At 47.5% G+C, this 23071-nt stretch overlaps 1 protein-coding gene across 1 annotated transcript in view; it reads right to left on the bottom strand.

The window, feature by feature from the left end:
- The window catches only part of LOC142313004 (uncharacterized), an 80780-nt gene that overhangs the window by 17693 nt on the left and 40016 nt on the right, over positions 1-23071 (bottom strand). Inside the window, 4 exon segments of the mRNA XM_075351990.1 lie at positions 9982-10072; positions 10781-10878; positions 10962-11079; positions 20812-20954. Coding sequence (XP_075208105.1) covers positions 9982-10072; positions 10781-10878; positions 10962-11079; positions 20812-20954 — 450 coding nt within the window.

The raw sequence follows: 23071 nt of genomic DNA, 5'->3' as shown, positions 1-23071 counted from the left end.
ATGCGTCTCCAATAAACACATTATTGATGGTCTCTGGTCTAGCATATATTTTATCATTGCGTCTCTTCTACCTCTGACAGTCCCCTTACATACCAACATAATATTTTAATCTCCTCTCCCATGTTGAAAATTACTGGTTATCTTTAAACAAACATCCTGTCCCTCTGTACGCCGAGTCTTTCCCGTCCCTAACCCGCCCCTTAGAACTACCCCAACAAAACTCCTCCACCTCCGATTTACATCTTTAACTCCCTTATGGGGAATGAGGTCTGTCTCCCCCAGACCGGTCAACCTCCTTCCTCCTTTCCTCTCATACCAAACCTGTCTGATCCCAGTGAGCAGAACCCCTTAACTCACCTCCCGCCTTCACCATATTCGTTTTCATTTGCATATATCATACAGTGTAAACTACTAACATATGAATTTTTGAAAACCTTAATATCAATCGCCGCCGCACGGCTAGAGAAAAAAAAAAAAAAAAAAGGGGGGGGGGATTATTATCATCCTCCTGTCATTGTCCAGCTTAGTGTTAGGAAACTTCTCCCTGCCCCATCTATCACTCAGGGACAGGAGAAAAAGATCAACAATAATAACCTGGAAGAGAAAGGGAACAAGAAATAAAAAATAAAAAAAAAAAGTGTACAGTCACTGCCATAAAAATGGGCTTAAGAAGTCTCCTTCTCCTCTAACATATGCAAATGCTTATGGAGTAGCCAGTCCTGTAGTCCAGGAAAATCACGAAATTGCAGTGTCACTCATAGCCAGCTTCTATCCTTCTCCTGTTTGCAGCTTTCTTGCATTGGTGTCTATCCATTTCATGGCCTCCTCTGGATCAAGAAAAAAAGTGCACCTTCTCCAGTGCTGCTACTCAACGTTTTGCTGGGAACATCATGGAATATTTAACCCCCAGCTCACGGAGTCATCCCTTTACCCCTGTAAATTGCATGCATTGCTTCAGAGTAGTCAGGGTATATAGCCACTGGGTGTCCATCAATTATCAGGTTCTCCAGATCCCGCGCCTTGCGTAGAATAATATCCCGGTCCCTGTAGTTAAGCAGTTTTGCCAGCATCATACGGGGTCCCTTACCAGGTGGTTGCGGTTGCATTGGGACTCTGTGTGCCCTCTCAATTGCATATAACTTGGTCAAATTATCAGCGCCAATCTTTTCTTTAAGCCACGTTTCTATGAATTCAGTAAGATTTCTTACCTTTACTTTTTCCGGGATGCCCACCAGTCTTATATTGTTCCTCCTGGAACGGTTCTCAAAGTCATCCGTTTTTGCGGACAACGCAAATATTTGCTGCTGGAACTTTTTCTCTGCTTTTTGCAATGTAACTATATGATCCTCAGCTGCCCCCACTCTTTTCTCCACAGAACTGGTTCTCATATCAGTTTTCTTCTGATCTTTTTTGAGAGTAGCTATATCTCCCTGTATTCCCAGCACCTGCTGGGTTAATGTTGTGAGGGCCTGTTTGCAAAAGAAGACCACCTGAAACACATCCTTAATAGTGGGGTTCTCCTGTATTTCCTCTGCTGCCTGCTGCTCTCCTGAATCATCCTCCTGTTTATCTTCTCCTGGTTTTCCCTACATTCCTTTAGCCTCCTTCAGATCTGACTCCTCCTCCTCCCCTTTCTCCTCTACCATCTTACCGGGCCCCTCCAGAGATTCCTCTGATTGTCTTGCAAACTGTGCCAGCTTTGCAGCTGCTGCCATGCGATGCTGGCAGGCAGTGTTTGCTTTCTCCGCCTCCTCTCTGACCTCGGTGCCATTTTGTGATCCAGGCCCTCTGCCTGCTCCAAGTTCCCTCTGTCGCCGCCTGGACATGCTGCCGGTTCAGGAGCGGAGACTTCACCTGCTGGATGCCGGTACCTTCCCCTGCCCACTGGTGTCACTATAATCGTCAGCCGTGCGGCGGCTCCAGCAGTATCACGGTGAGTCAGCAGGAGAATGTCCCCCTGTGTGTGCTCACATCCCGGTCCAGGCTCCACCCCCCTCTTTGTTGCACTTTACAGCAAAAGCCACGGTCCATAAACAGCTGACAACACAGCAAAGGAATCTCATTGTGGAAAGTTATCAGGAGAAGAGCACAAAATATTTCCAAGCTATTAGATAAACCATGGAGCATAATCCATGGATCTGTTACACAGAGTTTTGGGCAAAACTCGCTAAGTGTCATAGCAGCATCAGACGTTTTTCACACTACAGATTCTGACACCCCACACTATAGTTTCTCTGGTGTTTCTGAGTTACACAGGCAGGCTGGGGCGTCGACCAGCTGTATGCGCCTTAATGGTCAGGATAGCAAGAGTTAAACTCTACTAGCCTGCTTGTTCTCTCTGGGATCACATGCTGTTGGAAACCTATGACATTTATTCCTTGCCTTTTTAAGACGGTGGAATCTATGTTTCCACGCCGACTATAGCCTTTGTTGTGGTGGTCTGTGTGCTATTGTGTCCCAACCCTGCTGGTGATTATATTGTGTGGTGCTCATCGTCTTGTTGTTTCCTCTCTGCTCCTATTTTTCTTCTTACCGCTTACTGTCTTATACCTTTGTATGAGCGTGCTGTGAGATTTTTTGTTTCCCCTGTTTGTCCATCTCTGCTGGTTTTATCACACTCCTGTCCCGGCCATCCACTGGGGTAGAGAGGGAAGGTGTATTAGATGAGGGCCAGTCAGAGGCAGGGTCAGGTTGGTGGATCAGACAGCTTCACCTTCAGAGGTTACTCTGGGATTAGGGATACCTAGTACCCCCTAGTCTGGGAGCCAGTCTAAGAGCCCTGGTCCCCTGCTCTCCCTATTTACTGTGACAGGATCACTGTGAAGACTGTCATCAAAAAGTGTCTTAAATTCATTACAACAGTGACATTACCTAGAACTGGACGCCCTTCAAAAAATGATGTGCAGAAAAGAAAAAAGTTGACAACCAACAGGCCTGCTGGAATTTCTGGCCAGTACTAGTTGTGTACCAAATGTGATTACAATCTCTGATATTCTTCATATGTTTGTGGCAGGGTGGAAGACAGAAGCTTTTTCTTACAAAGAAAAACATCCAAGTCCGGCTATGTTTTACCAAAACTTCCATCAAGTCTGTGATAAGCATGTGGGAAAATGTGTTAAGGACTGATGAAACAAAATTTTAACTTTTGGGTTATAATCCCAAAAGTTATGTTACAGTAGGTACAAAGCCAACACTGCGCATCGCCAAAAGAACACCCTACCCTCAGTGAAGCACGATGGAGGCAGAATTATGCATTGAGGCAAATTTTTGTTTGGAAACTGGGGATTTTGTCTAGGTGGAATGATTTATTAACCGTTCCAAATATCAGTTAGATTTGCAAAAATATCTTCTACTCCATCTAGTTCAACCTAGCTCCACCAATTATACATTTTTGTCACTATACAGTCATATGAAAAAGTTTGGGCACCCCTATTAATGTTAACCTTTTTTCTTTAAAACAATTTGGGTTTTTGCAACAGCTATTGCAGTTTCATATATCTAATAACTGATGGACTGAGTAATATTTCTGGATTGATATGAGGTTTATTGTACTAACAGAAAATGTGCAATCCGCATTTAAACTAAATTTGACCTGTGCAAAAGTATGGGCACCTCAACTTAAAAGTGACATTAATATTTTGTAGATCCTCCTTTTGCAAAAATAACAGCCTCTAGTCGCTTCCTGTAGCTGTTAATGAGTTCCTGTTTACAAAACAATTCCAGTTCAGTTAAGTTTGATGGTCGCTGAGCATGGACAGCACGCTTCAAATCATCCCACAGATGTTCAATGATATTCAAGTCTGGGGACTGGGATGGCCATTCCAGAACATTGTAATTGTTCCTCTGCATGAATGCCTGAGTAGATTTAGAGCGGTGTTTTGGATCATTGTCTTTCTGAAATATCCATCCCCTCCGTAACTTCAACTTCGTCACTGATTCTTGCACATTATTGTCAAGAATCTGCTGATACTGAGTTGAATCCATGCGACCCTCAACTTTAACAAGATTCCTGGTGCTGGCATTGGCCACACATGATGGAACCTCCACCAAATTTTACTGTGGATAGCAAGTGCTTTTCTTGGAATGCCGTGTTTTTTTGCCTCCATGCATAACGGCTTTTTGTATGGCCAAACAACTCAATCTTTGTTTCATCAGTCCACAGGACCTTCTTCCAAAATGTAACTGGCTTGTCCAAATGTGCTTTTGCATACCTCAGGCGACTCTGTTTGTGGCGTGCTTGCAGAAACGGCTTCTTTCAAATCACGCCCCCATACAGCTTCTCCTTGTGCAACGTGCGCTGTATTGTTGACCGATGCACATTGACACCATCTGCAGCAAGATGATGCTGCAGGTCTTTGGAGGTGGTCTGTGGATTGTCCTTGACTGTTCTCACCATTCCTCTTCTCTGCCTTTCTGATATTTTTCTTGGCCTGCCACTTCTGGGCTTAACAAGAACTGTACCCGTGTTCTTCCATTTCCTTACTATGTTTCTCACAGTGGAAACTGACAGTTTAAATCTCTGGGACAACTTTTTGTATCCTTCCCCTGAACAACTATGTTGAATAATCTTTGTTTTCAGATCATTTGAGAGTTTTTTTGAGGAGTCCATGATGCCACTCTTCATAGGAGATTCAAATAGGAGAACAACTTGCAAGTGGCCACCTTAAATACCTTTTCTCATGATTGGATACACCTGCCTATGAAGTTCAAAGCTCAATGAGGTTACAAAACCAATTTAGTGCTTTAGTAAGTCAGTAAAAAGTAGTTAGGAGTGTTCAAATCAAGAAATTCATAAGGGTGCCCATACTTTTGCATTGGTCAAATTTTGTTTAAATGCGGATTGCACATTTTCTGTTAGTACTATAAACCTCTTTTCCATCCAGAAATATTACTGAGTCCATCAGTTATTAGATATATGAAACTGAAATAGCTGTTGCAAAAACCCAAATTGTTATAAAGAAAAAAGGTTAACATTAATAGGGGTGCCCAAACTTTATCATATGACTGTATAATTTATAACCGAGAAGGTTGTGTGTACTGAGGAACACATCCAGCCCCTTTTTAATAGCTATTATAGTGTCAGCCATTACTACCTCTTGTAGGTCGGCATTCTACAGTCTGACTGCTTTAACTGTAAAAAACCCTTTGTTATTTAGCTGCCGGTATCACCTTTCTTCCACTTGCAGCGAGTGCCCCCTGGTCCTTAGTATTGTTTTCGGAAGGAATAAGTCATGTGCCAGTCCTTTGTATTGACCACACATGTACCGTATTTTTCGGACTATAAAGCCTGCTTTACACGGGACGACCGATCGTGCGATTTCACAATTGATCCTACCCGCCCCCGTCATTTGTGCGTCACGGGCAAATTGCTGCCCGTGTCGCACAAAGTCATGAAACCCCCGTCACATGTACTTACCTGGTGAGCGACCTCTCTGTGGGCAGCGAACGTCCACTTCCTTAATGGAGAGGGACGTTCAGCGTCACAGAGACGTCACACAGCCGCCGGCCAATAGAAGCGGAGATGAGCGGGATGTAAACAACCCACCCTCTTCCTTCCGTATAGCCGGCGGGAGCCGTGGGACGCAGGTAAGCAGAGTTCATCACTCCCGTGGTGTCACACGGAGTGACGTGTGCTGCCACGGGACCGATGAACAACCGGCACAAGTAAAAATAAACGATATTATGAAACTGAGTGACGAGTACACGACTCACTATTTGTGAGCGATACTGCGTCGCTCAGAGGTTTCACAAGAGACGACGTCGTTTATGATGCCGGATGTGCGTCACGAAAACCGTGACCCCGACGATGCATCGCACGATCCTTCGTCTCGTGTAAAGCACCCTTAAGACGCACCTGACCATAAGGCGCACCCTGGTTTTAGAGGAGGAAAATAGGAAAATACAATTTTAACCAAAAAATGTGGTCATGACACTCTGTTATGGGGCGAGGATCTGCTGCTGACACTGTTATGGGGGTAATGTCCCCAACTTCTCAACTAACGTACCCCATTCTGGTAACGATCCTCCTGCCTTGTATATGATCCTGCTCATATATCCCCATCCTGCTCATATACCCCCATCCATCCTGCTATATACCCCCCCATCCTGCTCTTACACCCCATCCTGCTCATACAGTATACCCCCATACATCCTGCTCATATACCCCCATGCACCCTGCTCATATACCACCATACTGCTCATAATATACCCCCATCCTGCTCATAATATAACCCCATCCATCCTGCTCATAATATACCCCCATCCTGGTATATGGTCTGTATCCTGTGGCACAGAAAAAAAAAAATAAACGTTTATACTCACCTTTCCTCACTCCCTGCAGCACCGATCAGCTTCCTCTCTGTCTCAGCTGCAATGCCGCTGTGTGGAGCCGTCACCGTTGTCTGCAGTATCGCGATTTCTTCCTGTCCAGTCAGCTGATCTGTGTGGACACTAGCGGCGCGCACAGCGATGACGTCATCACTGTGCTCACTGCTCTCTACACAGATCAGCTGACCGGCACAGACAGGAAGACATCGCGATGCTGCAGGGGGACGGCTCCACACAAGGTGACGGGTGAGTACACTGATTCACTGCACCCCGCGCTGATAATGATGCACGGCGGGCAGTGAATACAGCCGCACATGATCACTCCAGGCTGTAGTTGCCAGGGGTGATCACGGCCAGCTGTTAATTATGCGCGCACCCTCCGCTCACCCCCCAGCTCATCATCCCGCCCACATGTCAGCGCTGGCTTTAGCGCTGAGAGATGATGGGTGGGAGGATGGGCGTGCATATGAAATGAGCGGGCCCACGTGGTCACGGCAGGCTGCTACAGCCTGCTCGTGCCCCCGATGACCCGCTCCACCGCAGAACCCTCATTCCCCGCAGCCACATTCAGACCATAAGACGCACCCCCGACTTTCCCCCAACATTTGGGGGGAAAAAAAGTGCATCTTATAGTCTGAAAAATACGGTATTTATACATATAAATGAGATCTCCACTGAGAGATCTTTTCTTCTAAGCTGAACAAGACCAACTTTTTCAACCTCTCACCCTCTGACTCTAAGGGGTACTTTGCACACTACGACATCGCAGGTGCGATGTCGGTGGGGTCAAATCGAAGTGACACACATCCGGCGTCGCTGTCGATATCGGAGTGTGTAAATCGTTTTTGATACGATTAATGAGCGCAAAAGCGTTGAAATTGTATCATCGGTGTAGCGTCGGTCATTTCCATAATTTCGGAAGGACCAAAGTTACGTTGTTGTTCATCGTTCCTGCGGCAGCACACATCGCTGTGTGTGAAGCCGCAGGAGCGAGGAACATCTCCTACCTGCGGCTCACGCCGGCTATGCGGAAGGAAGGAGGTGGGCAGGATGTATACGTCCCGCTTATCTCCGCCCCTCCGCTTCTATTGGCCGCCTGCCGTGTGACGTCGCTGTGACGCCGCACAACCCGCCCCCTTAGGAAGGAGGCGGGTTGCCAGCCAGAGCGACGTCGCATGGCAAGTAAGTCCATGTGAAGCTGCCATAGCGATAATGTTCACTACGGCAGCTATCACAAGAGATCGCAGCTGCGATGGTAGCGGGGACTACCGCGCTCGGCATCGCAAGCATCGGCTTGCGATGTCGTAGTGTGCAAAGTACCCCTAAGTTCTGAAAATCATTTTTATAACGTAGAGACAAAAATTGGATCTTATATTCCAGATATGCAAAGTGAAGTTGGAAAAAAAAAAAATCATGCAGCTAGCGTTTTCTTCAATGTAAATTATGAGGAAATACTTAGAGGGGCTCACCTCAGATAGATCACAGCCACCACAAATGCCTGTAGGCCGCTGCAGAAATCCACGTGGAGATAAAACAATGGAAATGAAGAAAGGGTTAATCTCCTGCGCAGTCAAAGTCACACGGTATAAGGTAGAATAAGATTTAATCGTCAACGCATTTCAAAGTCATCAAGACTTCAACAGGACAAGTCTAAATGCGTTGACCAATAAATCATATTCTACCTTATACGGTTTGGACTTTGTGCAGGAGATTAACCCTTTCTTCAAATTCCAGATGTGACCTTAAAAGTGATTTATAGAGGGGTTAACAATACGTTGGGGGTCACGGGATCTAATCTAACGTTTTATACATGCTAAAATCTTGTTTGTTTGTTTTTGCAGCTGCTGCCTGACATTGGGTGCTGCTTCTCTGCTTACTTGTTACCAGAATCCCCAAGTCCTTCTCCTGTTCTGTAGTCCGAGTTTACTTTCATTTAAAGGGGTTATCCGGCTTAATTTGCTTTTTTTTATTATTTCCCTATTGGGCTACATTAGGGCAGGTAAGTAGATAGAGACCACTTACCTGCCCTGCTGTCAGCCCCTCTCCCCCGGCTCAGAGCGGTCATGTGACCGCTCCTGCCGCGATTTTGCTGCTTCCGGTCATTTCATGTCAACATGGGCAGGACCATGTTGACATGCAAATCTGGAAACAGCAAGTCGCCTCCCTGCTGGGCGGCTACAGTGCGAGGAGTCACCGCCCCCTTCCCTGCACCCTCCCACACATTCCCCCGCACCCTGTACTCTGCCCACAACCTCCCCCTGCACTGCTGTGGGACCCGTGACCTGGGGGAGGGGCCTGGCGGCAGCTGCCGTGGTGTCAGCGCCAGCACCGGGCCCCCTGCTCAGGATCACACATTCAAATATACCAGCATCACAGATCACCGATGCCGGTATATTTGAAAGCGCTGATGAGAGGGAGCGCTGCTTCTCATCACTGCACGCTGTCTGAGCTCTCTTCAGCACAGCGGTGATGTCACTACTGTGCTGATATGTCCAGAGCACAGACAGCGCGCGAACGTGTAGGAGCGGCGGGGACCGAGGAAGGGTGAGTATGTACTCCCTATGGGAGGGGGGGGTGGGAGTCGGTGCACAGCCCGATGTGTGTGTGTGTGTATGTATGTATGTGTGTGTATGCGGTATACAGCCTGATGTGTGTGTGTGTGTGCATGCGGTGCACAGCCCAAGTGTGTGTGTGTGTGTGTGTGTGTGTGTGTGTGTGTGTGTGTGTATGCGGTGCAGAGCCCGATGTGGTGTGGGGTGCAGAGCCCGATGTGGTGTGGGGTGCAGAGCCCGATGTGGTGTGGGGTGCAGAGCCTAATGTGGTGTGGGGTGCAGAGCCTAATGTGGTGTGGGGTGCAGAGCCTAATGTGGTGTGGGGTGCAGTGCCCGATGTGGTGTGGGGTGCAGAGCCCGATGTGGTGTGGGGTGCAGAGCCCAATGTGGGGCTGTTATTTGCAATGCTGTAGTGTTAACAGGTCAGGTGCTGGGGCAGAATATACTGACAGGGTATGTGTGTGCAAAGGGCGGGCAGAGGGTGGGGCTGGACACTGAGGCCGGGCGGTGCCAGCTGTGACTGGGAGGTTCAGCACAGGAAGTGGTCAGTTTGCTGGAGCTGAATGTAAACAAGAAGCTGCAGAGAATAAAGGGTGAATTCAAGAGGAACAAAAGTTAGAAAACAAAAAATAACAATGTAGGGGTGTTTAATATGACAATACAGCACAGATTAGCTTAAACTCAAAAATTTTTGTTATGTCGGACAACCCCTTTAATATATATGCAGCTATAGGATTACTCCGTACTAGGTGTATCACTCTACATTTATAAACAATAAATCTCATTTGCCAAGTGTCTGCCCATTCCCACATCTTATCCAGATAATTTTCTAATATTGTAATATCAAGGTCAGTTTTTAATATCCTACATAGTTTGGTCTCATCAGCAAAGACTGACACTTTACTAGCAATCCCATCCACAAGGTCATTAATAGAAGACAATAAAAAGAATAAACTGCACATTATTTGTGTCTAGGATGTACGGGAATCTTCTTACACCTTATTTTTAGGATACGTTTTGTTCATTCTTTTAGTCCCACATTGTAGCAGCTGCTGAATGAGAAGAATCTGTGACTTCTCTGCATTTAGTGGTCACTACTCACCTGGGTAGTCATCTGTAGGAATTTCCTCTTTACTCCGCTCATCCCCCCTCACATATGTCTCTGTAGTATTAATATGGGGCAGATCTTCACCCTGAAACAAATATAAAAGTCACAGACAGATGGAGAAGTCACATCTATGATCAGCTGACATGGGATGGTCGGGGTAACTGAAGCAGGGACCTCTAAGCTGACCCTCAAACTATAGACCCTGCGCTGTCCCTTATCCCAGAGGTAGGCTTAATGGTAGCTAGATCTAACAATATACTAACAGGGAAATAAACTAACAGAGGAAATAAACTAACAGGGATATTTCCACACCACACAGGAAAGCACACGACACATCACCAGGCTGTGGATCACTACAGTAAGGACCAATATCCTCAAAGGAACGCTGCGCTATATTCAGCGACAAGCAACCAGATCCAGTACCTTATAAAGAGTGAAGGCGGCTGTGAGAGGTCATTAGCGGCCTGAGATGATAGCAGCAGTTCACAAGCCAGCAGGAAATAACTCCTACCGGACTGCAGAGCAGTGACGCAAAAACAGCTGACGCTCGAGTCAGGCTAAGCAGCTAAGAGACAGCCTGCGTGTCAGATTCTGTGGTGTGAACAGAGTCCGACGCCAACATGACCCCAGCGAATGCAAAGCTGAACATCGCATCTAATCCTGCCATCTCCACCGCTCTCATTACACAAGTATAACACATATAATACTGGGGGATAAAACAAGACTGAGCACAAGACCTTCACAGCCGTCTACACATCATAGGGAGATTTCATGGCCCCTTCTCTCCATCTACCTGATGATCCTGAGGAACATCGGGATCTTCTTGTTTACAGTCCTGTGGGAGAAGAGGACGGGGACATCTCTCTGGTGTTGTCCTCTTACTGGATACACCTGGAGGAGACACATACAGGGACTGAATTCATTCCTTACATACAGATAATTATAGGCCGTGTGTATTTAGTCCTGTCTATTACCTGGTGATGTGAGGGGCTGGGGATCCTCCATCATGACGTCCTTGTACAGATCTTTGTGTCCTTCTAAATACTCCCACTCCTCCATGGAGAAATAGACGGTGACGTCCTGACACCTTATAGGAACCTGACACATACAATGATACCGTCACCCCCGATCCCTCCATAGCGTTACTGTATAATGTCCCAGCATTCCCAGCAGTGTCACCTCTCCAGTCAGCAGCTCCATCATCTTGTAGGTGAGTTCTAGGATCTTCTGGTCATTGATGTCCTCATGTATCGGGGGGTGAGGTGGAGGCCCCGTGATTGGGCTCAGGGGTCTTCCCCATCCCTCAGACACAGGGGCCTGACAGCGCTCACTAGAGGTCTTCTTCACTACTGTGTAATCCTGGTTATGGAGAGACACAGTAAGAAATCTCACTCCAGACATTTCCAGAGTCCTCACCTCTCCAGTTCTGTCCATCTGTTATTCCCATAGATAAGAATGATGTAATGTGACGTCATCAGAATCTCTCACCTCTCCAGTAAGCCGGAAGAGGATCTCTAGGGTGAGGTGTAATATCCTCTCCGCCATCTTGTCCCTGTCCATATCCATCCTTCACGGGGCAATCAGGAGAATTCTCTTCTATAGAGCGATTGTTCTCCCCCAGCATCTAATGTGTATGGAGCCTGAGCCCAGTAATGGGGAATCTCCACACACCTCCTCCTGCAGAGCCGCACACTAGATATATGGCTGCTCTGTGCTTCCAGGACCTGTGATGATGTCACATGGAGGGGAGGAGTCAGGGGTCACATGATCAGCTCCTCAGTGTATGCAGGACTCTGCTGTGCTGGGTGTCATGGTGCTGGATGAGGGGAAGTTTATGTGTGGGGTCAGGAGGGGTTTACAGTGTGGATGTAGCAGAGCCATGTGTACGAGGTGTATGGAGCAGAGCTGTGTGTGTACGAGGTGTACGGAGCAGAGCCGTGTGTGTATGAGGTGTACGGAGCAGAGCCGTATGTTTACAATGTATATGCATTGGAGCCGTGTGTATTCAATGTGTACTGAGCAGAGCCGTGTGTGTGCAGAGCACAGCTTCGTGTGTATGACGTGTATACGGAGCGGAGCCTTGTGTACACTGTGTATTCAGCAGAGCCGTGCGTGTACAATATGTATGGAGTGGAGCTGTGCATGTATGATGTGTGTGGAGCAGAGCCGTGTGTGTATGACGTGTGTATGTGGGGGTTTGCCTAGAAATCACAGTACTGCCATATTGGCTACATACATTACTGTGATTGGCTGCCTCACTACATCATCAGGTCTTATATGAGACCCGGGGCCACGATGCACGGCACACTGCAATTCAGGGAGAGTTGACGTAGGAGGGACAGCTTAGATTTGAGCAGGCATACACTTGCACCCGTTATTGAATGTCATGTGGCACTAGAGGATGTTTTTTAGGCTGGTTTAATAAATAAATCATTTTAAAAAATGGAGTGGGGCCCCCTGTAATTTTGATAACCAGACAAGGTAAAGCAGAAAGCTGCAGCAGTAATATCAAACTTGGAAGGACCATGTTTATTTTACTCAAGCCTAAAAATAGCAGCCCGCAGCAGCCCCAGAGTTGGCGCATTCATTAGTTGCTCCAGATCTGGTGTGTTGCCCCGTCTCTTCATGCTTGCTCTGGTGCATTGGCAATATTAATCAGGTTGTCTGGGGTACTGTTTTTAGGGCAATTTTTAGGGTAATTATCTAGATTCTCTTGGGTAGAGCATTCCCGAAAACAAGTGAAGTATGAGAGAAGTCTTGGAGACAGAAGTGAGAGATTCGGATTATGGAGGATGCTAGTCTTATATCAGTAGAAGAAGGGAGTGCATGGGTGAGGTGATAGAGATGACGGAGGAGATGTATGGTGGTGCAGAACTATGGAGAGCTTTGTGAGTGAGAGAGAAAAGTTTATATTGTATTCTGTAATGGATGGGTGAAAAGTGCAATGACTGGGACAGGGTGAGAGCATCGGTGTAACAGCTGGACAGAAATATGACCTTGGCTGCCGCATTCAGGATGGATTACAGAGGAGAACATTTGGAAAAAGCGAGATCTATCAGTAGATAGTTGCAATAGTCTGGAGGAGAACGAATAAGGCCACGTGCACATGTTGAGTATTTGGTGATTTATTTTTTTTACCTGAGTATTTGTAGGACAAAATCAGGAGTGGAAGCAATCAGCGGATGATGATTGGTTCATGCAGCCTTTATCTGTCCCCCATTTCTTTGAGATGGCTGGATTGCCATCATAAACAAGCACCTGTACCTTGTCCCCTCCATCCCACCTCATTGTAGATTGTAACTTATTTAACTGATACTTGCGTGTTTATGAACCTCTGAATTGTAAAGTGTTGCGAAATACAGTTAGGTCCAGAAATATTTGGACAGTGACACAAGTTTTGTTATTTTAGAGTTTTACAAAAACATGTTCAGAAATACAATTATATATATAATATGGGCTGAAAGTGCACACTCCCAGCTGCAATATGAGAGTTTTCACATCCAAATCGGAGAAAGGGTTTAGGAATCATAGCTCTGTAATGCATAGCCTCCTCTTTTTCAAGGGACCAAAAGTAATTGGACAAGGGACTCTAAGGGCTGCAATTAACTCTGAAGGCGTCTCCCTCGTTAACCTGTAATCAATGAAGTAGTTAAAAGGTCTGGGGTTGATTACAGGTGTGTGGTTTTGCATTTGGAAGCTGTTGCTGTGACCAGACAACATGCGGTCTAAGGAACTCTCAATTGAGGTGAAGCAGAACATCCTGAGGCTGAAAAAAAAGAAAAAAACCATCAGAGAGATAGCAGACATGCTTGGAGTAGCAAAATCAACAGTCGGGTACATTCTGAGAGAAAAGGAATTGACTGGTGAGCTTGGGAACTCAAAAAGGCCTGGGCGTCCACGGATGACAACAGTGGTGGATGATCACCGCATACTTTCTTTGGTGAAGAAGAACCCGTTCACAACATCAACTGAAGTCCAGAACACTCTCAGTGAAGTAGGTGTATCTGTCTCTAAGTCAACAGTAAAGAGAAGACTCCATGAAAGTAAATACAAAGGGTTCACATCTAGATGCAAACCATTCATCAATTCCAAAAATAGACAGGCCAGAGTTAAATTTGCTGAAAAACACCTCATGAAGCCAGCTCAGTTCTGGAAAAGTATTCTATGGACAGATGAGACAAAGATCAACCTGTACCAGAATGATGGGAAGAAAAAAGTTTGGAGAAGAAAGGGAACGGCACATGATCCAAGGCACACCACATCCTCTGTAAAACATGGTGGAGGCAACGTGATGGCATGGGCATGCATGGCTTTCAATGGCACTGGGTCACTTGTGTTTATTGATGACATAACAGCAGACAAGAGTAGCCGGATGAATTCTGAAGTGTACCGGGATATACTTTCAGCCCAGATTCAGCCAAATGCCGCAAAGTTGATCGGACGGCGCTTCATAGTACAGATGGACAATGACCCCAAGCATACAGCCAAAGCTACCCAGGAGTTCATGAGTGCAAAAAAGTGGAACATTCTGCAATGGCCAAGTCAATCACCAGATCTTAACCCAATTGAGCATGCATTTCACTTGCTCAAATCCAGACTTAAGACGGAAAGACCCACAAACAAGCAAGACCTGAAGGCTGCGTCTGTAAAGGCCTGGCAAAGCATTAAGAAGGAGGAAACCTAGCGTTTGGTGATGTCCATGGGTTCCAGACTTAAGGCAGTGATTGCCTCCAAAGGATTCGCAACAAAATATTGAAAATAAAAATATTTTGTTTGGGTTTGGTTTATTTGTCCAATTACCTTTGACCTCCTAAAATGTGGAGTGTTTGTAAAGAAATGTGTACAATTCCTACAATTTCTATCAGATATTTTTGTTCAAACCTTCAAATTAAACGTTACAATCTGCACTTGAATTCTGTTGTAGAGGTTTCATTTCAAATCCAATGTGGTGGCATGCAGAGCCCAACTCGCGAAAATTGTGTCACTGTCCAAATATTTCTGGACCTAACTGTATGTTGGCGCTATAGAAATAAAGATTATTATTAGAGGAAAATTGTAATAGAAACGTGCACCATTTCTGCATTTTTTCCCACTCTTGGTTTTGGCTTACAAAACCTAAGGTAAAAAACCTCACTATTTAACATGTGCACATGGCTTAATAGCGACAGTAAAAGTTTTAGCAGTTTCAAAGGTGAGAAACGTTTGGATTCTAGAGATGTATTTAGGATGTAGGTGACAAATGCGTGTGATTGATTGAATACAGGAAATAAAGGACAGTTCTGTGTCAAATATGACCTGAAGGTAGTGAGCGAGTTGTTTGGGAACCGTGGTTGAACCAGAAAAGGAAATTGCTATGGTATGAAACAGGTACAGACGTCCATTTCGACTCAGACATCAGCAAGATGAAGGTGGGGTACTGTTATTGGCTGGGATTATTAAAGTTGAGCTAGTTGGTTCTTTTCAGGTTGAAGATGAACTGAAAATCAACTCCCAAATCAACTGCCAATGGGTAAAAGACACTTTCTTCAATTAGTGGTACAGGACACAATCTGCATTTTTCAAGTAAAGTTGAGTTTGAGTTTTATGCAGGACAATGCTTCATCACAACATTGAAGTCTCCACTGCTCATCTGCCAGTAAAGATCATAAAGATGGAAGAATAATGTTATGGCCTCTTCCTCACCGGACCTAAACCATATTGAAAACTTCTAAAAAGGGAGATTTACGAGGAAGGAAAACAGTGACCTCTCTGAACAATGTTTGTGAAGCTGTGGTTGGGCTACCCAAAAAGTGGATATTGAACAGACAGAAAAACAGGCAGCCTTCCCTAACCTTGTGCCCAAAAAGAGCAGCCATGGGTTCTTCAAAGCAGCTGCACTCTGAAAATGGTGGAGGCCCACACAAGAGGAGAAGGTAATAAGAAGACAGCAAAGTGTTTTCAAGTTGTCCTTTCCTCATTTTGTAATGTAATTAAGAAATGGCTGTTAACAGGAACAGTGGAATTCAAGATAAGGTCGAGAGGACCAAGCAAAATCTCTGTGAGAGCTGCTCGTAGGATTTCTAGAGGCAAATCAGAACCAGTGGTTGAGTGCAAAAGAACTTCAGGAAGATTTAGCAGACTCTTCAACTATCCAGACATTCAATAGGACATAGACTCTTCAGGTTGTGCTAACAGCTGCAAATTCTTATCTACAATTCATGACAATGTCCACGTTCAGTTAATAGATGAACTGGCTAGGGGAGATAATTTGCTGGATCCGGTCCTGTCAGATACAATTTTAGATTTACAGGTCCGGAGTACTTGTTCAGCAGCGACCATAGTTTGGTAAGTTCCAATGTAATATTCAATAGAACATTTTAAAGGGAAAGGCAAAAACATTGAATTTTATGAGGCTCTGGTGAAATCCTGGTGAGAAGCCATAGTCAAGCCCCTCTAAGTTTTATGTGTGCTGTGGCCCAGTGGGTCCACTCCCCACTTGCGAGCATTACAGTTTGCCTAGGTCATGGATCTTGATGTCTCCAGTGCTGTCCTGCACACTGGCCTACAGGAAGAGGTTGTTTGGAAGCTAGAACAACATGAATGGATTCTGTCTCATCTATGGGTCACTGGATACACGTTTTCAAGCCTTATCTTCATCTGCTGCTGTACTGGCTGCAGTTTCTACTCCGGTAGCAATCCCGGCTCCAAGCCTCAGTACTCGTCTGTCATCTCCTCCACGGTTTGACGGCAATCCCCAACTATGCAGGGGCTTTATAAATCAGTGCTCCCTGAACTTCAAACTTTTGCCGCATCTGTTCATCTTAAACTGGGCTAAAGTGGTCATTATGATGTCGCACCTCACTGACCTTTCCTGGATCAACCCGCTGTGGGAGAGGAATAATCTAATCATCCTGAACCTGATAACCTTCCTGGAGGCGTTAGGCAAAGTGTTTGACAAGATGGGTCGAGTCTCCTCGGTCCCTTCCTCGCTCTGAAGACTCCACCAAGGGATTATCACTGTACATGTAACACTGGTGCTGGAGTCCCTGCTCCCCTCCCACGGCCAGAGACACCGGCACTCTCACCTTCCTGGCCACCCAGCGGTGACTGCTTCGACCATGGTCCCTTCTCTTGTCTTCTAGGGTCTGCTCATGTCGCACATTCCTTCCGGGAGTGCCCGTAGAGTGTGCAGGTGGACACGCCCATTTTCTTAAAGGGGCAGTTAGCCCTGAACCATAAGCAAGTCTCAGCCTATTGCTGAGAGGCATCAAGTATTTGAGACACTCTCCACTTAAAGGAGATACCTGTGCAACGAGTTCTATACATTGCTAGTTATCAGATCCCTTGTGCTGCTACTGCTGTTATTGTGCTCTCTGCTGTTGCTAATTTATGTCTGTGTTTCAGCGCATATCAAGTCTGTTGTAACTACCCTCACCCACCACTCCTATGATATCTGCTGATGCTACAAGTATGCCCTCTGGCCGCTCCTACGAAATCCACTGCTGCAACTATCCACACTGACTGTTCCTATAAAATCCGCTGCTGCTGTTTCTACAACCAGAGACATTTTGTGTCGGTGGCACCAGATGCTGAAGTACCGTTGATCTCCTAGGGCTGCCCTCTGTCTTTTACCTACCAGCGTATGTGTTTATCACCATCTCCTGTGGCTTTAATGAAATCTCGGTTGCCGTTCTAGTTCACTCCTCCAGGCCAGTCAATGGTACCTTTGGTCCAGTGGATTCACTAACCCCATGCTGTAGTCTGTAGTCCCCTCTACGGCGTGATGGTGATCACCAATAATGCAGATGCTTCGTAAACCAATGTTTCCCGCACTTCGATCTGTTTCCGCATATAGTCTCAAAACGGACCAAAGTGGCCTTTATGATATCGTACTGGAGTGGTGAAGTCCTGACTTGGATCAACCCACAGTAAGAGAGAAATGATCTAATCATCCAGAACCTGCCAGTCTTCTTGGAGACATTCTGCAAGGTGTTTGAAGAGCCAGGTCGAGTTTCTCTGGCCGCATCCTCCCTGCTCAGACTCCGCCAAAGGAGCCTCACCATAGGCCAATATGCCATCTGGTTCAGCACCCTGTCTCTGAAGTGGGCTAGAATAATGAAGCACAGGTGGCTATATTCTGGTAAGTAGTGTAAGGAAGGATAAAAGACAAGATGGGGAGTCGGGAGGTGCTATCTTCTCTGGACGACCTAGTATCGCTGGCTATCCACATGTCACGCTAGGTATGAGGTATTACCAAGCGAACAGCAAAAAGGAAGGGAAACCCTGTGCCTAGGGAAGGGGGAGATAGTGACCCCCTGATCCAACCTTCACTGGCTCCCCTGACCACCCTAGATAGGTTCATACCTATGCGCCGAGCAGAATACCTGGCACTGGATCACTCTAAATTGGGCCCTAGGTAAGGAACAGTTGGGATGAGAGATTACTCAACCCCACTACATTCTAAAGAATACACAGGAGGCACAAACAGGGGGAAGTAAACAAACAACTTATGTCCAAGAAGACTCAACACGCAACAAGGTTTCTCCAGATGATTACAAGCTAACTGCTTGCACTTAAGCTGTATAGGAATTTAACTCTATCACCAGAAAACACCATAGGGAAATGTGGGTATTTAAAGACACAAGGGGAAGTAAAGAGGACAGCTAAACGGTCAGGATATCTGCAGGGTCCTAAAAGGAAAGGGAGTAATCCCAAGCAGAGAAGATATATGGGATACCATTTCCACCACAGCAGGAAGAATAGAATGTCAGGGAGCAGTTTGTGTAGCCAAACGCTGTGCCCTTCTACAGTCGGATACCACAGGACTGTCTATCAACCATGACAAACTCATGACACTGCATCGACCTTCTGTTTCAAGAACGATCTAGAGAGACATGTGACGCCCCTGACCTGGTCAGGCACCACTGAGTACTGCACCCATCGCCCGGGTTGCCTCACTCTACCAGCAAAAAGTGAGTAAACAGATGAAAGACATTACTGGACTGAGACTGAGTTATTCTGCGACCTGTGATTCCACACACTTACACTCGAGCCCCTGGGACCAGCCTCACTCTCGGGAAGCCATACCTTCAAACTGCAAATACCATCAGCCCCAGACGCTCGTTAAACTGCAGTGGCGGTCCCCCATCACCCTGACCGAAAAACCGAGAGTGGCATCACGACTCCTATGGAAGTGAACCTGACCTACCTGTGGCCAGAAGGGTCCCTACAGAGAAGTCCCCGCAGTGTCCCGCAGGCGACTGCTGCAGCGCTGTGGTGGGCGACTCATCTGGCGTCACAAACAGGATAAGGACTAGACCTGTTAAGACAGGTGACCGTGCGCCTTTAGAGGTCCAGTTGAAAAGTTTGAAACACCGCCATATTGCCACCGTAGAAAGCGCGCCAAAGAAACAATAGCAGCCCGCGCAAAAATAAGTAACCGCCCACGAAGAGGTGTGGCTGATCCAGAACCCCTGGAGCGCCCTGGCCCCGCGAGGAAGAGAGATGGGGCGGATCTGGCCTTGAACGCCAGGAATGTTGCAGTCGGGTGCAGGAAACGAAACTGAGAGAGCGTGGAGCGAGAACCTGGTTGAGCAGCGTGCAAGGCAGAATGGAACCGTTGGGAGAGCGTCCGCGAGGAACCGGGTTGGACCAGACCCATGACCGCAGCAGAGCTAGAGGCCGAAGTATGGAGAGTTGCCAGCAGAATGGAGGAACAGAACCGGCAAGAGATAGCCGCGTGGAAGGAAGAAGTGATAATGGCAATCCGAGGCCTGTGGTTGCTGGTGCAGCGAGGCCCACCCAGAGGTGCCATCCAAGCCCAGTTGGAGACGTCCTCAGCGATGGCGACCCTGATGCAGGAGTTCTCTGGTCTAGCCGTAGGTGAGTCCCACGCAGCCCCTGCCCGACCTGGTGCGACGTCCAGTACGACACCCGGTGCGATGTCCCGTGCGACGCTCGCTGCGATGCCCATTGTGATGTGGGATGTGATCCCTGCTGCGATGCCCGCTTTGACCCCTGCTATGATCCCTGCTGCGATGTCCAGAGTGGTGCCTATGGCCAGACCAGACCAGGCCGCAATGCCTTCTACCTTGGCCAGATGAGACCAGGCCGCAATGTTGTCTACCCTGGTTGCCCGACCAGAAGCGGTCACAGCGCCCTAGTCGCTGACTGGGGATGCCACCTCTACATTCCTGCCAGAAGTGGCCGAAGAATCGGCTCGACTCAAAAGAGATTTAAAAACTCAGTTCCCGATGCACCTGGTGGACATGTACCTGGTCCCCAGGCTGCTGTCCGGACCCGGAGCAGTCCCAGCAACCTCTATGCTAGAGAGGGGTCCACCACCCTGGCCAGCAGATGAAAGCTCATCCCCTTAGCCGCTGCCAGAGCAGCTGGAGGAGGATGCAGCACCCTTTGCGTGTAAAGGAGGCCCTGAGGTCGCGCTGTCATCCCCCCAACGCTGGGAGGAGGTTACAACATCCCCTGCCGAGGAAGAGTTAACTGCCTACATGCCTAGTATGTATGTGACCTGGGAGCCGGCTGAAGACCAAGTGATGGTGATGAGGCCAGCTCGCAGAGGACAGCAGCGTGTGAGGGCAAGACACCCCCTTGTGCAGCCTACCCCAGAAAAAGAAAGAGTGGAGGCCACGGATTTGCAAGAGAAGAAGTCCCTACGGCAGACCGTGTTCCATGCCAGAGGTCCTCTCCACCGTGGGGTAGTAGAAGAGTTCAATCTGCGCACAGGCTACGGCTTTATTGTGGAAGCCAGTATTAAAAAAGGTATCTTCGTCTCCAGGGAATATGTGCAGTCGCACCTGCCAAGAGGACACCCTGGTCGTGACTTACATATAGGGGATGTGGTCGAATACACCAGGCACAAGGGTGAAAGAGGTTGGTTTGCCCTAGATGTGGTGCCCCGCCCAAAGAGCTCAAGCTACAGCCCTGCAGCTTCCACCAGGTCCCCAAAGTTATCACCACCAGAAGAAGTACTAGACATAGAAGCACAAGTTACAGCACTAGATACAGAAACCCAAGATGACACACAAGCTGAAACCCAAGCTGACACTCGACATACAGCACAAAGCACTCAAGACACCACTTTCCAGGAGCAGAGCACTGCAGTGCCAAGCACCAGTGAGAGAAGGAAGTCCATATAAGTCCTGCAATAGAAAGAGTTTCCAGAAAATGTTTTGAAGTTGAAGCAACGTTCACCTGTTGAAGAATGCGCCCACAAAGACTTTTGTCTTTATTTTTTTTTTTGTCTTTTGAGAACTTTTGAAGGTTTTTCCTTTTTTGCACCAGGTTTTTGTGCACTTTAACAATGGACCATAAGGTTATGAACTGGCTATAACGACAAACTCTCGCAGTGTATAAAGTTACCCCAGAGGTACCAACTCAGAGCATGCCTGTTTATGGGGCCTGGCTCTGCACCACCAGGAAGCACGCCTGTTTATGACGCCTGCTGTCCAAAAGCCAAGAGCACGGCTGTTTATGGGGCCTGGTTCACCAATGACAAGGGAGCACGCCTGTTCATGGGGCCTGGCTCTCCACCATGCGGAAGCGGGTACGCCTGTTTATGGGGCCTACCTTAACCACCATCCTCAGGAGAGGAAGATTGGAGGCAAGGCTGGGATAGAGCTAGCCCAGACCTGGTCACCAAACGGACCGGTGACCCGCCTTCTGAGAGGTTTTGTGTGGGTTACAGACTTGTGGGTTGTGGGTGTTGATAAATGGTACCTGGTATAATGTTTAAAATGTTTTAAATGTTTTTATGTGAATGCCTTCTTTGTGTGGGAACTGTTGTATTAAAAAGAAATTTTTTCATTGTCTTTGCAGCCTGAGGACGTGCGGTTGATAACTTAGGGGAATGTGGCGCCCCTGACCTGGTCAGGCACCACTGATTACTGCACCCATGCTGGGTGAGTACAAACAGGTAATCCCAAAGGCTGAGTAGGGTGTGTACGCACAGACACACTTTAACCAGGTCTCACACAAACATTAGAGGGGACCCCTGGGCAGACCCAGGAGGGGGTGTGGCCTCCACATCTCAGCTAGAGTGGTGCTGTAGTGAAGCTGGAAGAAGGAGTTGTGCAGTGGAAGTCAGAGGAGTAGGAGTGGAGCAGCAGAGTCTGAAGTGTGGACGCAGAAGAGCGGAACACTGGTCAGACCCTGCACGTGTAGTGGCTGCTGGCGGGGGAGTACATTACCACCCAGTCAATCTGAAAGACGCCCAAAGAGAGAGAGCAGTAAGGAGTTGAATACGAGGATTCCTGGTAATGATGCACGCATGGAGTACAGGTCCCTAGAGCCAGACATCCATTTAGTGGTCTGCTAAATCCTGCAGGTGGTGGGACTCAAGGTTCCACACCAACCATAACAGAGCCCGAGCATCAACAGCAACGAGGGGGCCCATAAGGAGGATTGAGCCTGGAGCTATCTATTCCTTGGTCCACGCTGTCAGAAAATGGGTCAGAAATGGATGAAAAGGCAGCTGCGACTTCCCTGGATGAATCCCATGGTACTTTAAGTCAGGGGTTGTCCAAAACAAAAGTGCTAGGAAGGAGAGTCAGAAGTCACCCCTATATCAGCCTGAAGGATACCTGGTTCTCCCTGGTTCATTCCAGCATCGCCCGGGTTGGACTTAGACTGAGTTATTCTGCGACCTGTGGTTCCACACACTTACACCCGAGCCCCTGGGACCAGCCTCACTCTCGGGAGGCCATACCATCAAACTGCAAATACCATCAGCCCCAGACGCCTGTTAAACTCCAGTGGCGGTCCCACATCACCCTGACCGAAAAACCGAGAGTGGCGTCACAACTCCTATGAAAGTGAACCTGACCTACCTGTGGCCAGAAGTGTCCCTACAGAGAAGTCCCCGCAGTGTCCCGCAGGCGTCCGCTGCAGCGCTGTGGTTGGCGACTCAGACACACTGGGAGAAGAGGTCGTTGTGCTTGGCTCTTTCATTCCAGAGGCCCATCATGCTACCTGTAGCCTCCACTGCTTCTTCCCAACCCATGGAGGTAGATAAAGTGCATCCGGAGAGTCACTGCAGTAAGATGAGTGAGGGGAGCTTCTACTGTGGAAGTCAAACACACCTGATTCA

Source organism: Anomaloglossus baeobatrachus, chromosome 5, assembly GCF_048569485.1.
Source record: "Anomaloglossus baeobatrachus isolate aAnoBae1 chromosome 5, aAnoBae1.hap1, whole genome shotgun sequence".
In the NCBI taxonomy this organism is placed as follows: domain Eukaryota; kingdom Metazoa; phylum Chordata; class Amphibia; order Anura; family Aromobatidae; genus Anomaloglossus; species Anomaloglossus baeobatrachus.
The sequence above is the reverse complement of the archived record's forward strand: the minus strand, read 5'-3'. Positions and strand labels throughout refer to the sequence as shown.